Genomic DNA, 17,941 nt, shown 5'->3' with positions numbered 1-17,941 from the left:
ATAGGCTTGTGTGAGAAACGTCACGCGTTTGGGTCCTGATCCTATATCAAATATTGTTTTCCACACCCCAGAAAATGATTTCATATCAGAGTGTTTGACTCTCTAGCGATGTGTTTTCCCTCGAAGCATAAATCCTTATTAAATAGTAGGAAGCGTCCTCAGGCCGGGCAACAAGGCGTGTCGCCATTATTTGAATGACTTGAGCGGCACTGAGTGCCTCCAAGCTTTGAAAGGAAATCCGGTCCTCCGATATGCTCGGCTGGCCCAAACAAAGTGCTAATGAGGCCTTCGCCTCGGAGCTTCAGTTCGATAGCACAAAAAGGAAAATAGTACCCTTAAATATTTTGGTTTTTTTTTGCCTCTTCTCTCCAAAAATGGAGATCCTACCATAAAATAAATCCTGGAATTTATGAGGGGGAAATGCTAATCAAGTTCCGAGTGCTGCGGGGTTGCCCTTCAGCTTTTAGTGAGTTTCTGACATTAACTGTGGAACTTTTGTCAACCAACTGGCTGCCCTTGAATATTTTTCTTGTTTTATTGAGGGAAGGCAAGGACAGAAATATTCAACCCACGTCATGAATTCAAATGAACTCAAAATAGATTTTTTTTACAATGGTTTTCTGCATAACCAACGAAATGCATTAAAGTCCTGCGCGGGGGACATGTGGTCTTGATAGACGGAAAGATAGAAGAGAAAGCTAGAGAGAGATAGCTAGAAGGAAACGATTGGCTGTAATGATAGATGAAAGGATGATAGAAAGAGATAGAAATGGAGAAAGATATATACATATATATATATATATATATATATATATATGGAAATGAAATGGAAATAGAGAGAGAGAAAGAAAGAGAGAGAGAAAAATTTAGCAGAGAGAGAGGGAGAGATAGATATAGAGATAGAGAGAGAGAGAAATAGATAGATGGAGAGAGATAAAGAGAGAGAGAGAGAGAGAGAGAGAGAGAGAGAGAGAGAGATACTTTATTCATCCCTGTAGAGAAATTCACGCTTGCAGCAGTATCCTTGTGTTGAGAAATAAAATAATAAGATAAAAGAGTTTAAATAGTGCTACGGATAGATAGATAGATAGATAGATAGATAGACAGATAGATAGATAGATAGATAGATAGATAGATAGATAGATAGATAGATAGATAGATAGATAGATAGATAGATAGATAGATAGATAGATAGATAGATAGATAGATAGATAGATAGATAGATAGATAGATAGATAGATAGATAGATAGATAGATAGATAGATAGATAGATGAATGATAAATAATTGGAAGAGTGGAAGACTGGCTACATGGAAGGATGGCTGCATGAAGGAAGGGGGGATGGAAAGATAGCTAGACAGAAAAATGGAAAGGTGGCTAGACAGACGGATTGAAGGATGGTTAAACAGCAGCTTGCACACCCCAACAGAGCTTTATCGTCGGCGGCGACTTTAATCGGGCATGTTTATGGACTGTACTCCCAAATCCATTCAATATGTGGACTGAGCAATTAGGGAAAAACACTCCGGTTGTATCCACCAACTCTGTTTGTCCCTCACCCCCCTTATCACCCCCCCTCCTTCGAAGGAAAACAAAGCCTACTTACAACAAAGACAGTTAGTTCTTTGTTCCTTTATCTCTTTGTTTCCTTATCCTCACTGTAAATGTGGAACTGGAGTCGTCCAATTTCGTTGTCACAGCATATCCCATGTTGTAACAATGACAATAAAGGCATATTCTATTCTATTCTATTCTATGGTTAAACGAGAAGATGGAAGGAGGGGAGGATAGCTACATAAGAGGAAGTAAAGATAGCTTGACAAAAGGATAGCTAGACGAACAGATGGAAAATAGCCTGAGGAAATGAGGAGAGGATGGATAGATGAAAGGATGGAATGATGGAACGATGAAGAGTCAAAAGCATGGATACAATGAGAGAAGGAAGGCAGGGTAGAGAAAATGATAAAAACGAACGGCTAGAGGAATGGAAGGAAGAAAAGCTAAATGGAAGGATGGCTAGACGAATGATTGGCTTGATGAAAGTATGAATTGATAGCTAGACACCAAGACAGAGATAGTTAACTTACGTTCCATCTTCGTTGCTCCTGTAGAAAACCATAAAGGGATCGGATTTGCCGAAAAAGTCCTTCTTGTCCAGCTTGTTGGCGCAGAACTGCATGGTGGCACTGTCCTAAGATACAAACAATAGAGCGTATAAATGCAAGATGTAGTAAGTGCAGTAAAACAAAAAACGGTTGCAGTTTATGTGGATGATGTTGCGCAAATTTATCACGTTCTAATTGAGGGACGATTTAGAAAACAACTGCGGTAAAACTCAATGAGTGGAGAAATGGAAATGTCACACTTACTAGCTTTTTGGGTTTGCAACAAGTCATTTGAAAATCGTTCGTGCGGTAAATTCAAAAGTAGTTATCTAAAAAGATCACAAGTATCAAAAGTAGCTCGCTCGAAATGTACAAAGATAGATAGATAGATAGATAGATAGATAGATAGATAGATAGATAGATAGATAGATCACTAGCTAGAAAGGTAAAAAGCAATGAATGGACTGCTTTATTTTCAAGTCACTGAAGCCCTCCCAAAGCGCTTTACAATGTATTCCATTCTTACCCGTTCACACACTCACACACCAAAAGGTGGCTGCTAACTAGAAAGGTAAACATCTTTAAATGCTTAAAATGTAGCAAGCTAAAAAGTACCATGTCATTATTACTCATTAATTCCACCTGTACCTGCTCGTTTGGCGCCAACCGCTGCGGGCTCTGATTGGCTCCCTGTCCCTATTTAAACCCACGCCTATCTGTCCCCTTTTGTCAGTCCGTCTGCGAACCTCAGTGTATACTATACAAGCCTTTTTCGACCATGACTAAAGCCTGTCCCATTTTGAACCCGTTTTTCCACCTGCCCGTTTGTCTCGGCTACGACTTGTTTTGATCCCGACCACGTCTGCTCTCCCGTCCCGGCAATCGACCTGTTTTTCCATCCCTGACACCGCCATCACCTGCTACGGAAGATCCACTTCCGTATTCGGATCACGATCCGATTGCGAGAATGACTTGCTTCCCACGTCTAGCGAGCACCGGATCGCGGGCGCTGCCCTTCCTCTCTCTATCTCAATAAACCTGTGAGAAACGTCGCGCGATTGGGTCCACTTTTTGTTCTGGACGTGACATACCAAGCTAAAAAGGTAAAAACCTTCAACTAATCTGGCTTCAATGGTACCTCACTTAAAAGGTAAAAAGCTTCAAAAGTAGCAAGCTAAAAAGGTAAAAAGCTCCAAAAGTATCAAGCTAAAATGGTAAAAATAAAAAGTAGCCAGTTGAAAATGTCAATAGATACGGTAGATAAAGAAAAATAAAATCCTAAATAAAATTTGTTTGTTTGCGGGATCATTTTCAGTTTATCATAGCTGTATGGTATTACACTGTTGAAAGATTAATTCCTGCTTGTTTAAAACGTTTTTTGTACTTTTTTAATCAAATTAAATTTAACTTCTACTTATTTTGATTTTATTTTATAAGCCCAATTTCTTTTCGAAACACAAAATCATAATAAATATGTGAAGAACCTGAACAGGATCTGGACCCAAATGCGTGACGATTTTCACACAAGCTTTTTATTTTACGGGAAATGGGGAGTCATGCATGTTAGGCAGCAGTCTGACGTGGAATGACAGGAAGACAGAGGCCGACGAGATCAATACCAATTGCCCAAGTAGATATCGAACAGATGTGGTCGCTACCGGACAGGACGGGACGGACAGGATTGATATCGAAACAGGATATCGAACTTAAACAGGACAAACGAGACGGTAACTAAACTGGAAACCGATATTAAACAACGGGACAGACAGGATTGATGTCAAAACAGGGTATCAAAATTAAACAGGACAAGCTAGACGGGAACTTAACTGGAAACCGATATTGAACAGGACAAAATAAACGGGCAGTAAACACCAACGAACAGAAAATACCAACATGAAACAGGACCGAGTCAACACCCACGTCTTGAGGTGCAGAGGTTTGTTGCCTGACTGACAAAATGTGAGTGAGAGCATTGAGCTTAAATAGAAGGAAAGCCAATCTGTTAACAAGCTTCAGCTGGCGCCACACGGGTGGGGCCATTTGGGCGCCATGGCAACCGTGACATGCCCATCCACTATCGGAGAGCATTTTTAGGTTCACCCCAAAAACGTGGACATTTTGTTGAAGCCAGAGGCCGACGAGATCGATACCAATTGCCCGAGCAGATATCGGACAGATGGGGTCGATACAGGATAGGAGGGGACAGAAAGGATTGATATCAAAACAAGGTATCAAAATAAACAGGACAAACGAGAGGGGAACAAAACTGGAAACCGATATTAAACAGGACAAAACAAACGGGAACAATACCGGACAGGAAATACCAACAGGAAACAGGACCGAGTCAAAACCCACGTCTTACGGGGCAGAGGTTCGTTGGCGGACTGACAAAGGAAGAGTGAGAGCACTGAGCTTAAATAGACGGTAAGCCAATCTGTCAATGGGCGGGGCCAATTGGGCGCCATGGCAACCGTGACAAGATGAGCAAAATACTCTACTATACTACTATACTGTACTGTACTGCACAGAAGCTAAGCTTTCCCCCCCTTTCTAAGAGTCTTATTTTGCAATTTTTCCACTCGTTGTTTATCACGTCGGGGTCATAAATCAGCGGCATGCCTTAAAGGCCATTGTTCCTGTCTCAGCATCTGCCCTTCTTGCAATGCTAACGCTGCTAATCTTTGCGGCTAATCTATTCCTCAGGATACTTGAAGGAAAAAAAAATGTCCTTATTGTCATCATCATCGCCCGAGGTGGCTCGGCAGGCGGCCGACGCTCGGCTAATGATGGCTTGATAGCTTTTTAATGTCGCTTCCGTTTACGGGTACCAGGTGGAGCTTCTCCCGTCGGGTTCTCCCTTCTTTAATATAGTCTTCCTTGTAACCTCACCTACAGATGTCATTTTTCCAATATTTAGATATTTGAGCTTGTTTTCACTCAAGATTTCTGTTATCTCTCATTCAGATTGATGTACTTTGTCATTCTTGTACACGTGTATACAGAACGAAATGGCCATGCATCTGACCTGCGCAGTTTCCATAGATATATAAATATAAGTTAATAAGAATGAGTGTCTCGACCAGAACGGAATCAGGACTCAATTGCGTTACGTTTCTCACAAGTTTTATTAGAGGAATGAGGAAGGGCTGCGCCCACGATCCGGTGCTCGCTGGACGTGGGAAGCAAGTCGCTCTTGCACTCGGATTGTGATCCGAATACGAAAGTGGATCTTCCGTAGCAGGTGATGGTGGTGTCAGGGACGGAAAAACAGGTCGATAGCCGGGACACGAGAGCAAAAACGTGGTTGCGGTTAGAAACGAATCGTAAGCCAGGTGTTTTGACTCTGCCTGGTATCCTGCCTGGGTATCCTGTCCGGTATCGATCCTGTCTATCTCGCCCTGTTTGATATCTGATTCCAGTCTCCAGTGTTTGGTATTGATTCCGTCTGTCTTGTCCTGTCTGATACCTTGCTACAATCTCCAGTGTCTAGTATCGTTCCCGTCTATCTTGTCCTGTTTGATATCGGACTCCAGTCTCCAGTGTCGAGTATCGATCCTTTCTGCCTTGCCCTGTCTGATACCTTGCTACAATCTCCAGTATCGGGTATCGTCCCCGTCTATCTCGTCTCGTTTGATATCGGACTCTAGTCTCCTGTGTTTGGTATCGATCCAGTCTGTCTCGTCCTGTCTGATATCTGTCTTCAGTCTCCAGAATCTGATATCAATCCTGTCTTGCCCGTCCTGTCCGGTATCAACCCCATCTGTCCGGCATCTGCTCGTGTAACTGGTATCGATCTCATTGGTCTCTGGCTTCCTGTTGCTCCATGCCAGACTTCTGTCTCCCTTCTTCCGCCCAGCGATCGCCAAATCACTGGCGTTTGTGTTAATGTGCATGACTACCCCATTCTCGTCAAATAAAGCTTGTGTGAGACATGTTACGCATCTGGGTCCATCTCCTGTTCTGGTTCTGACAGTTTTCCGAAAATAAACACTTATTTTAATGCCATTGTGTCCTTGTTTTTACAAGTTAAAATATCTTAATATAATAATAAAAGTCGACATAAAATGAGCAAAATCTTAAAAGACCTTTTTGCGACATAAATTGTAAATAAATTAAAAGATAAAGGTAAATACATACAAAAATCCTTACCTCTTTTGACAAAACACTTAAGATACGATATACTACAATAAATCGATAACAGATTCTCACAGATGTCTTCCTGTAGTTCTTTCAGAATAAAATATTCTTCTTATTGTTAATTGACAAACTCCATTATAATAATTGCCGGCAATCTTTGCAGGGATATAAATCGTATCTCTGGAAAACTAATGAGGAAGGAGCCGATGCATATTTAATAACCCAACGCTGCTCTTCCGCACCGATATTCTGATGCGCTTATTATCTCGGCGGAGATTCTTTTTTATGTGCACAAAAAAAAAAAACGATGAAACAATTTGCAACAACCCAACAAAATGTCCATGTTTTTTGGGGTGAACCTAAAAATGCTCTACGATAGGGGGTGGGCATGTCGCCTTTGCCATGGCGCCCAATTGGCCCCACCCGTGTGGCGCCAGCTGTGGCGTGTTGACAGACTGGCTTTCCTTCTGTTTAAGCTCAGTGCTCTCACTCACCTTAGATAGTCAGTCCGTCAACGAACCTCTGCCCCGCAAGACGTGGGTTTTGACTCGGTCCTGTTTCCTGTTGGTATTTCCTGTTGGTATTTCCTGTCCGGTATTGTTCCCGTTTATTTTGTCCTGTTTGATATCGGTTTCCAGTTTCGTTCCCGTCTAATTTGTCTTGTTTAATTTCAATATCCTGTTTTGATATCAATCCGGTCTGTCCCGTTGTTTAATATCGGTTTCCAGTTCCGTTCCCGTCTAGTTTGTCTTGTTTAATTTTGATATCCTGTTTTGATATCAATCCTGTTGGTCCCGTCCTGTCCGGTATTGACCCCATCCGTCCGATATCTACTGGAGCAATTGGTATCGATCTCGTCGGCCTCTGGCTTCCTATCATTTCACGCCAGACTGCTGCCTAACGTACATGACTCCCCATTTCCCGTAAAATAAAAGGCTTGTGTGAGAAACGTCACGCGTTTTGGTCCTGATCCTGTTCCGGTTCATGACAGCAGTACTTTAGTAATAATTTTGTAGCATATCTGTAGTAAAATTTTTGTAGTATTGTTTTGTATTTTAGCATTCCTGTAGTAGTATTTTTGTCAAATCTTTCTAATAATTTTTAGAAAATTAAAGTCTTTCCAGAGGTATTTCTGGCAGTATTTCTTTTGCATTTTTGTGGTGTCTATTTTGTATTTCTGTAATATTGTCATATTTTTATTTTTGTAGTATGTGTGTTGTAATATTTCTTTGAGTATTTTTCAAATATTTTCATTTTGATATTTCTGTAGTAGTATTTTTGTATTACTGTATTAGTATTTTTTCGTATTTCTGTAGTATTACTGTCGTAGTATTTCAGTTGTTGCTTAGTATTATTTTGGTCGTATTTCTGTTGTAATATTTCAATCGTAGTATTCTTGTATTATAGTTTTTCTGTAGTATTATTTTGTCGTATTTCTGTAGTATTACTGTCGTATTTTTTAGTGTTTCTTTAGGAGTATTTTTGTAGTATTTCTTTTGTATATTTGTAATCTTAGTCTAATTGTGTTTTTGTAGTATTTCTGCTGTAGTATTTTTGTATATGGTGCTTCTGTCATAGTATTTTAATAATATTCCTATAGTATTTTTTTCCTGTTCAGAACAAAAGCAAAATGGTAGAAGTGGTCCTTGTTTTAAGCACTAAATTTGATATTTAGCTTTGTAGTCATTTTGTATTGTTGAAGTATTTGTGAAGTAGTATTTTGCTGTAGGCATACAAAGGGACAAAGTTGGCACCCAACAACATTGTTTTATTCGTAGTACTTTATTTACTAATATATATATTGTTATTATATTTCGACCATTTTTGTTTGGCGGGCTGGACGAAAAAAAAAAACCCCGCCGGTGAGCATGTGGCCCGCAGGCCGTAGTTTGCCCACACTCCGCTTTTCTGGCTGCAGAAACAGTGACGGCTACATAGGGTCTGCGTTGCCATAGCAACGCTGCGTCGAACAACTTTACTGCCGGAGTGCTCTGGGATGAATAATTTCAGCTTAAAATAAGCGACGTTATCGCTAATAGCAGCTAGTGTCAGGACCAGAACGGAGACAAGACCCACTTGCGTGCGTTTCTCTTAGTTTTATAAGGAAGAAGGGAAAAGGTAGTACACAGGATCCGTAGATCGCTGGTCGCGGGGAGCAAGTTGCTCTGACGCGGAAGTGGTATTTCCGTAGTATTTTCTATAGCAGAAACTTTGTGGTCTAGTTGTAGTATGACAGTTGTTGTATTTTTGCAGTATTTCTTTTGTAGTATTACCTGTAGTCGAATTTTCATCGTCTATCTGTAGTAGTACTGTTGTTGTAGTTTCGTAGTATTTTCTATAATAGAAATGTTGTGGTTTATTTGTAGTATTGCCGTTGTTGTATTTTTATAGTTTATCTGTTATAGTATTTTCTACTATGAAATTTTTGTAGTCTATCTGTTGTAATACTGTTTTTGTAGTCTCGTAGTGTTTCGCTTGTAGTATTTTCTATCGTAGAATTTTTGTCGTCTATCTGTAGTATTACTGTTGTTATATTTTTATAGTATTTCTGTTGTAGTATTTTCTATTGTCAAGTTTTTGTAGTCAATCGGTAGTATTACTATTGTTGTATATTTGTAGTATTTCTGTTATAGTACTTTCTACTATAAAATTGTTGAAGTCTGTCTGTAGTATTACTGTTGTTGTATTTTTATAGTATATCTGTCATAGTATTTTCTACTGTAGAGTTTTTGTATTCTATCTGGAGTATTACTGAAGTTGTATTTTTGCAGTATTTCTGTTGTTGTATTTTATGTTGTAGAATTTTTGTCGTCCATCTGTAGTATTACTGTTGTTGTATTTTTGCAGTATTTCGCTTGTAGTATTTTCTATATTAGAAATTTTGTGATCTATTTGTAGTATTACTGTTGTTGTATTTTTATATTATACCTGTTATAGTATTTTCTACTGTAGAGTTTTTGTAGTCTATGTGTAGTATTACTGTTGTTGTACTTTTGTAGTATCTCTGTTGTCCTCAGTTTGTATACTTAGTTTCCACCAGCATTTGCAAATAAATTCTTTAAAAATGAAATTTTCAGTTCCCCCTCCCCAACATTCTGTTCGACATGGTCGGCAACTTTAGGCCACTCGAATATTTTGAAGAGGAAGAACTTGCAAAACGAGTGGTTGACTATATTTATCATTTCCCTTGCTGTATATATATATATATACACATTTACACTGCATTGTTTCGAGCTAGGGCAGCAGGGCGGCGCAGTGGTTGGGGTGTGTGCCGCACAGTTCTGAGGTCATGAGATCAAACCTCCTGTGCGGTGTTTGCATGTTCTCCACGTGCTTGCGTGGGTTTCCTCCGGGGACTCCGGTTTCCTCCCACATTCCAAAAACATGCATGTTAGGTTGGTTGGTCTGAATTGTCCATAGGTGTGAATGAGTGAGCGAATTGTCTGTCCCTGTGTGCCCTGTGATTGGCTGGCAACTAATTCAGGGTGTCCCCTCCCCACTGAAGCGTGAAGATAGCTGGGATGGGCTCCAGCACCCCTGCGACCCTCCTGAGGATAAGCGGTGCATATAATAATGTTTCTCGCTAGCCGGTGCAAAAAACACGTCATTACTATGAAATCAGCGTTTTCAGCGCGTGAATCTGTACTCAAATGATTTTCCTTGTTGTGTTTTTACTCACTCGACAGTTGCTCAGCTCCTCCGCAGAAAGAACGATGGTGCCGCATTTCTTTCCCGGGATCCCTCTGTGGAAGACACAAATGAATACGTGTGTCAATATCCAGGACCCTCGTAAAAAAATAACCTCCGGGTGCTTTCCTTCGAGTCCGTTTATTTTTGTAATGCCCTGCTCTCCGGTCTTCCCAAAGAGAGTATTGCAAAACTCAGCAGTGAGAGATTTTAATGTCTTGTTGTGTGCTAAATGTTTTTATACAATACTTTCCATTTTTTGCCTGAAAAGTGCTTCACAAATACTTTTGATTTGTGTCAGGACCATAACAGAAACAGGATCCACTCGCGTAACGTTTACCACAAGTTTTATTGAAGGACCGAGGAAGGGGCGCGCCCATGATCCGGTGTTTGCTCTCGTACTCGGTTTGTGATCCGAACGCGGAAGTGGATCTTCCGTAGCAAGCGATGGCGATGTCAGGGGCGAAAAACTGGTCGGTAGCCGGGACTGGAGAGCAAGATGTGGTTGGGGTCAGAAACGATTCGTAACCCAGAACGGGAGAGTAAATGTAGTCGGGGACAAAAAGAGGTTGTAAGCCGGGACAGGAGAGCAGACATGGTCAGGATCAAAACGGGCCGTAGCTGGAGACAGACGGGAGCAAAACGGGACAGGTGAGAGTCAGGGTCGAAAAAGGCTTGCCTAGTATTCACCGAGGATCGAAGACGGACTGACAACAGGGGGCTGACAGGACTGGGTTTAAATAGGGAACGGGAGCCAATCAGCTGAGTCACATAGGTAATCATGACAAAGACGATTTATCTGAAACGAAATTTGGACCAAATGAGACGAGTTCAACACAAAAATGTCAATTTCTGTCTAAATTCAGTCCATATTGGCTAGGTTGTTACACAACTCCATTTTAGACGCCTATTTTTTGTACTGATTCAATTCCATGTTGGACAGGCTAAATACAAACGGATATTGGACATCCATTTTTTGGATGAAATCATGTCTAAAACGGACCTGATCAGACTCTTTCATGACCAGAACGGAATCAGGACCCAATTGACTAACGTTAACCACAAGTTTTATCAATTGAAAGAGCAAGGGCAGCACCCATGATCCGGTGCTCGCTCGACGCGGGAAGCAAACCGCTTACAAAATCGGATCTTGATCCAAATACGGAAGGTGATCTTCCGTAGCGGGAGATGGCGGTGTCAGGGACAGAAAAAACAGGTCGGTAGCCAGGACAGGAGAGCAAAAACGTCGTCGGGATAAAAAAACGGTCGTAAGCCGGGATGGGAGTGCAGACGTGGTTGGAATCAAAAACATGTAATAGCCGGACACAGACAGGGAGATCAGGAACGGACAGGTGGAAAAACGGCTGCAAAAACAGGACAGGCAAGAGTCAGGGTCAAAATGCTAGCCTTGTAACAACAGAGGTTTGCTGACGGACTGACAACCGGAGAGTGACAGGACTGGGTTTAAAAAGGGACAGGGAACCAATCAGGCCAAATGAGCGGGCACAGATGATGCTAGACAGAATCAGGTCTTAAGACGCTGAAAAGACGACTATTGGGGGACTCAATTTGGACCAGATGCCATCCGTTCAACACCTCAGCAATGTTTTTGGGACTGAATTCCGTCCATGTTGGATAAGCTGAATAGAAATCAATTTAAGACGTCTCTTTTTGGACATTATGTCCAAAATGGACCAAATTTAGCCCTGAATTCAATGTCCAAATGAAATTATCAGTTGAATTTTCCCCCTCTCATGTAAAACTCATTCATAAATGCAAGATGAGCGCGTTTGAAGACTCCCGATTCGAGAGAACTAACGCATTTACCTCAAATGTTATCTCATGTAAATGGAGGTCGGGAGCTGAATGGACACATTTGCATGTTCTTCCTCTTGCTTGTCCACATCAAACATTTAGAAAATGAAAACGTGGCTTCAAGGACCCGTTGAAGCAGAATTTCTGGATTATAAGGCGCGCCTGATCATGAGCCTTACTTATAGTTAGGAAAATAAGTGTTTTTACGTGCATAAGTCTCAGATTTTCTTTAAATCATGCAAGGCAGCGGACGCTATTGCTCGGTTCGATTCCGATCTTTGGCGTAATTCCGATGTTTTCGCGAAATCGTTGACATGAGCAACTAAATGCAACTTGTATGCGATCTCCTGGGACTTTTAAGCGTCTCCGGTTTGAACGCGTCACCATATGCGCACAAGAGGACACATGACGCCACAAGCAATGCGCAAATTGTAAGCAGAAGTACTCATGGATGCTAACACATTAGCGTATCTAGCTATTCGAATGTTATTAGATAGAAAGGTGGATAGATAGAAAGGTGGATAGATAGAAAGGTGGATAGATAGATAGATAGATAGATAGATAGATAGATAGATAGATAGATAGATAGATAGATAGATAGATAGATAGATAGATAGATAGATAGATAGATAGATAGATAGATAGATAGATAGATAGATAGATAGATAGATAGATAGATACTTTATTCTTCACCGTAAGGAAATTTACACTTCCAGCAGTATCCTTTTGTTGTTTATTAACAGATTAACTGGATGGCCTCGGGGTGCTGTGTTGTGGTTAGCAACAGCGAAGTGGATGACGTCACACACTAGGCCAAAAGTTCGACGTCCAGCAGATGGAAATCTTTGTGCCTAGGGTTACACCACCTCGTGTTCACGTAGACAGCGAGTCCACCTCCTCTCCGCTTCCCGCAGGCTTTTGTGTCTCTGTCTAATAGCGCTGAAGCTGGGTAGCTGCGGATAGTTCCAGGTAGCTCCGGGTAGCTCCACGTTAGCGTCCGGGATGCTAGACGTGAGCCACATTTCCGTAAAACACAGCAAACTGCACTCCCTGTACGCTTTGATGTTTTTCACCAGCACAGCCAGTTTGTCGGTCTTATTTGGTAGAGAGTTCACATTTCCCGTGATTACGGACGGTACCGAAGGCTTATAACGCCGCTAACCGCTTAGCCTTAGCTCTGCATCCACAATAGGGCCCCCTCATCACGCCGGCACGAGAATTCTTCAGGTCAAGGAGTTGATTCCTCGAATAAACGCATTTTTGTGCGTTAAAACCCATAAAGATAGGATAGAAAGTCATCCAAAGTGTAGTTGTCAGACCAGACGAAAAACACCAAAGACAAAAGCAGACACTTATATCAATAAATCACAAAAAGAGCGAAATAACACAGAGCTGCTGGAAAGGCTGCCGCTCGCGGCGCCACCTATGAAGGAGATTATGCTACCGGAGGCTGAACAGAGTTGTCCCCGCAATTATGAATTTAATCCAAAATGCGTCCGCTTCGCACAAGAACACAGAAACCGAGAAGCTGAGAGACTTGGAGATGAATGAAATGATGGTCAGCAATTGGAGGAAGCGCTGTTTTACTTGAATCACCGCAAGCAAACTCAGTTTGGAAGACAACATGGAACAAATTCAAAGTAAACAAAATAGTAGTAATAACAGAGTTATAACCAGTTTGAATCTTTTAGCATCAATTGTTGCAATTTTAGAATGAACAGAGTAGTCTGGACAGAATATATTGAGACATTTTTCTTGGGCTTAAGCTATAATACCGCCTCCCTGGTAGAATCATTTTGCACACATCCTTAATAATGAGTTTGAGTGCAGCAAATAGTGTCATCCCTCGCTACTTTGTAGCTTGAAAAATATTCTGCAATCCATTATCCCCGATTGCATATTGCTGCGAGCGAGATCGTCAGAGCTGTTTTTGTCAGTCCTGGAAGCTCCTTTTGTCGCTGTGTCTACCAAAAAGTGAACTAAACTAGTGTGGCTGGGATCCATTATCCCTAATCCCGCACTCTTTTGAACAGGCTTCAGGCACTTTTGCCAGGAGGCGTGCACATACTATTTGCTGTTTTGAGTGGTACTTCTTTATGATCTAGAATCTTTTTGTGTCAATCATTGCAGTTAGGACCAGAACAGAGACAGGACCCACTTGCGTTACGTTTCTCTCAGTTTTATTGGAAGAAAGGAAAGGGTTGCCCCCACGATACGGTGATCGCTGGGCGCGGGATGCAGGTCGCTCTGAACGCGGAAGTGGATCTTCCGTGGCGAGCGATGGCGGTGTCGGGAACGGAAAAACGGGTCAATAGCTGGGACAGGAGAGCAAAAACACGGTCGGGGTCGGAAGCGAGTCGTAAGCCAGGACGGGAGAGAAGACATGGTCGGGATTAAAAACGGGTTGAAGTCAGGGGACAGACAGGAGCAAAAAACAGGTTGGAGTCAGGGACGAAAAAAAGGCTTGCGTAGTGTAAACTGAGGTTCGCAGACAGACTGACAACAGGGGACAGACAGGAGTGGGTTTGAATAGGGACAGGGAGCCAATCAGAGTCCGAGGCAGTTGGCACCAAAGAACATCATTACAATTGCATTTGGCTTTGAGGGACGCAAGAGGTTTTCTTCTTCCTAGGTTGGGCGTGACAGATAATAATTGAGAAGCACTGCCTTAAATAAACTGTTTTGTTTTGGCCAAAATCCATTATCCCCAGGCGACAGTTTTAGAGAGCAGGGGTAGAGAGACCAAGTTTGTATCATGCTTAGTGGATCTTTTTCCAAATTTGAGGCCAATTTGTGTTTGTATTTGTGCCGTTTTGGCCGTGATCCACTATCCCCGATTGCATATAGCTGCGAGTGGTGATTGGCAGAAGGGACTTTATCGGTAGGCATGCCTTTCTGAATTACGATCCGTTATCCTTGGAGAGTGCTCTTAAAGCGTACAATTGTGGCCAGCCCAAAATGAACTGCACTGTTTTGGCCATGATCTATTATCCACAGTTGACTTGTGCTTAGAGTGGGGGCTTAGAAAGCAAATATGTCATTAGTGACATGTTCCCCCCATTTTTATCCACCTAAAATGAACAGCACCTGTTCAGGTGTAATCCATTATCACCGATCACGTATCCCTGGACGCAGGGGCTGGCAGAGCACATGTCAAATGGGGGCGCTATTTCCCCTGTTTTCGCATATCGTGGGGGTTCAGGTAACAATTAACTGCAATAAATGAGGAACTGCTGTATTGGAGTAGAAAAAAAACATTAAACACTGTTCTAGCAAAACTTGAAACAGCCTTATTAAAACTTTTTATTTTTTTGCCAGGCAAATGAATTGAGTCTAAAAAGTTGTGGCCTCCTGGGGACCACCATGTTTTGGCTGTGCCTGTGAAGATACTTTTGAAAATGCTTCTATTGTGACTCGGCTCCCGTTTGTTCTTGAGAGAAAAAAACGAAAAATGTCACCTGCGTGGTGGAGATTGGGAGTCGCGGGCCGTAAAAATGATTCAGGTTGCGTGAGGATTGTTACGGGCGGCATTGGCAATGGACAAATTGATGAAGGAGCTTCTTCATCAATTCAAGTATAGAATTAAAAAGGAAAAGTCAAACTCGTTCGGTACATGTGGAACGAGGCGGAACGGAATGGCAAGGATATCATTTGTGGGAGGTTCCTTCATGTAATATGTTACAATCTAATATAATCATATTATAGCGCTTCTTCAATCAAACTGAAGTTTAAGACTTTCTAAAGTTTTGTCAAGACCAGAACAGGGACAGGACCCACTCGCGTAACGTTTTTCACAGTTTTAATGGGAAGAAGGGAAAGGAGCGCACACACACGATCCGGAGATCGCTGGTCGCAGGGAGTAGGTAGGGAACGGAAACAAGTCGAAAGCCAGGAAAGGAGAGTAGATAAGGTCATGATAAAAAAAAAAAACGGATCGTCAATCGGGACGGGAGAGCAGATGTGGTCTAGCTCAAAACAGATCATAACAGCAGACTAATAGGAGCAAAACAACAGGACAGGCGAAAAAGGACTTGCCGTGTAAAAACCGAGATTCACAGACGGACCGACAAAAGGGGACTGACAGGACAGAGTTTAAATACTGACAGGGAGCCAATCCGTCAACAAGCTGTAGCTGGTGCCACTCGGGCGGGGCCAATTGGGCGCCATGGCAACTGTGACATACGGGTGGGGCCAATTGGGTGCCATGGCAACTGTGACAACTTTATGCAAGCGCAATGTTTTTAGACTTATTGTATCCTTTTTTCCTCTTTAGGGTTACGCCGACAATAAAAGTACTTTGATACTTAATATTTGTGTTTTTTTCTTTTTTTTGGTCTACCAATATATATATATATATATATATATATATATATATATACATATATATGTCCATCCATCCATCCATCCATCCAAATGTCCATCATCCATCCATCCATCCATCCATCTATATAGATGTGCATCGATCTAGAAAGATGTGCATCCATCCATCTGTCCATATAGATGTGCATCCATCCATCCATACATCCATCCATTTATATATATGTCTATCCATCCATCCATATAGATTTGCATCCATCCATCCATCCTGATGTCCATCCATCAAAATGTCCAGATGTCCATCCGTCCATCCATCCATATAGATGTCCATCCATTGGTACAGCCTTCTATAGATGTTCATCCATCTAGAAAGATGTGCATCCATCCACCCGTCCATAAAGATGTCCATCCACCCATCCAGATGTCCATCCAAGTGTCCATCCATCCATCTATCAATATGTAAATGCATCCATTTGTCCATCCATCCATGTAAATGTCCATCCATCCGTAAAGCCATCTATATAAATGTGCATCTATCTAGAAAGATGTGCATCCATCCATCCGTCCATATAGATGTGCATTTATCCATCCATCCATTCAGATGTCCATCCACCCATCCATCCTGATGTCCATCCATCTAGATGTCCATCCATCTGTCCATCCATCATCAATATGTCGATGATTTAATCCATCCATATAGATGTCCTTCCATCTGTACAGCCATCCATATAGATGTCCATCCATCTGTACAGCCATCTATATACTGTAGATGTGCATCCATCCATCCGTCCATAAAGATGTGCATCCATCCATCCATCCATTCAGATGTCCATCAACCTATCCATCCGAATGTCCATCCATCAAGATGTCCATCCAGTTGTCCATCTATCCTTCCAGATGTCCATCCATTCATCAATACGTCCATGCATCCATCCGTCCATCCATCCATATAGATGTCCATCCATCTATAAAGATGTGCATCCATCCATCCATCCATCCCTCCATCTAGAAAAATGTGCATCCATCCATCCATCTAGAAAGATGTGCATCCATCCATCCATCCATATAGAAGTCCATCTATCCATCCATCCATCTATATTGATGTGCATCCATCCATCCATCCATCCATATAGAAGTCCATCTATCCATCCATTTATCCATCCATCGATCAAGTGAGATAATTACCGCATAGAGCCATTTGAACGGTTTGTCGTCTTTCCTGCATTGAGCTTGTTTTACGATTCTAAAGATAATGCACACCCCCTTTAAAAAGGGGAGCCAAGTGTGTCGATTGAGGCCAAATGAATACATGTCTGCCTGCTTCCTGTTTACAGTCGCTGAGCAAAGTGCTCTCCTGCCGAGCGGCCAGGTGGAAAAAAAAGTCAACTGGGGCGAGAGCTCAAAGACCGACGCTCAAAGACTTCCATCAATGTCGGATGTGGATGCTGACGGACGCTCAAAAGACAACATCCGCAGCCCCTACAAGCCAAAATTTGGCTCGTCTTTAAAACCGAACGTACGAAATCCTGAAACGTTAGCTGTGCATTCTTTCTAAATACTCAAAAATAGAGCTGGCATTGTTTGTCATCTTGCTGCTACGGGAACCCCCGAAAAACAAAAACCTTGTGAGAGGTATAAAAATGGGACAGAAACTGATGTGCTTTGGTCACGTTAAGCGTCTGTCTTCTTCTTTGAGCTTCGTAGCACTCGTTTTCAGTTGCACTACACAATACAGCAGCGTTTCGTGGTCAAATGTGAAACAGTGTCACTTTAAGAGTCCATTGTGGATCGGGTCACTTCTACACGACTGAATTTGACTCATTTTAAGCATTTATTTTATGATTTCTTTTTGTTTTTAAAATATATAATCATCAGTATGT

At 41.9% G+C, this 17,941-nt stretch overlaps 1 protein-coding gene across 3 annotated transcripts in view; it reads right to left on the bottom strand.

The window, feature by feature from the left end:
• Positions 1-17,941, bottom strand: part of cpne5b (copine Vb) — a 142,666-nt gene that overhangs the window by 34,460 nt on the left and 90,265 nt on the right. For all 3 annotated transcript variants that reach the window (XM_088337748.1, XM_088337750.1, XM_088337749.1), the window contains 2 exons: positions 9,922-9,985; positions 2,088-2,191 (listed from right to left, as the gene is read on the bottom strand). In XM_088337748.1, the coding sequence (XP_088193874.1) occupies positions 2,088-2,191; positions 9,922-9,985 (168 nt within the window). The remainder of the gene's footprint in view (positions 1-2,087; positions 2,192-9,921; positions 9,986-17,941) is intronic.

This window comes from Urocampus carinirostris, chromosome 6 (assembly GCF_059441175.1).
Source record: "Urocampus carinirostris isolate Australia breed hairy pipefish chromosome 6, RoL_Ucar_1.0, whole genome shotgun sequence".
Classification (NCBI taxonomy): Eukaryota; Metazoa; Chordata; class Actinopteri; order Syngnathiformes; family Syngnathidae; genus Urocampus; species Urocampus carinirostris.
The sequence above is the reverse complement of the archived record's forward strand: the minus strand, read 5'-3'. Positions and strand labels throughout refer to the sequence as shown.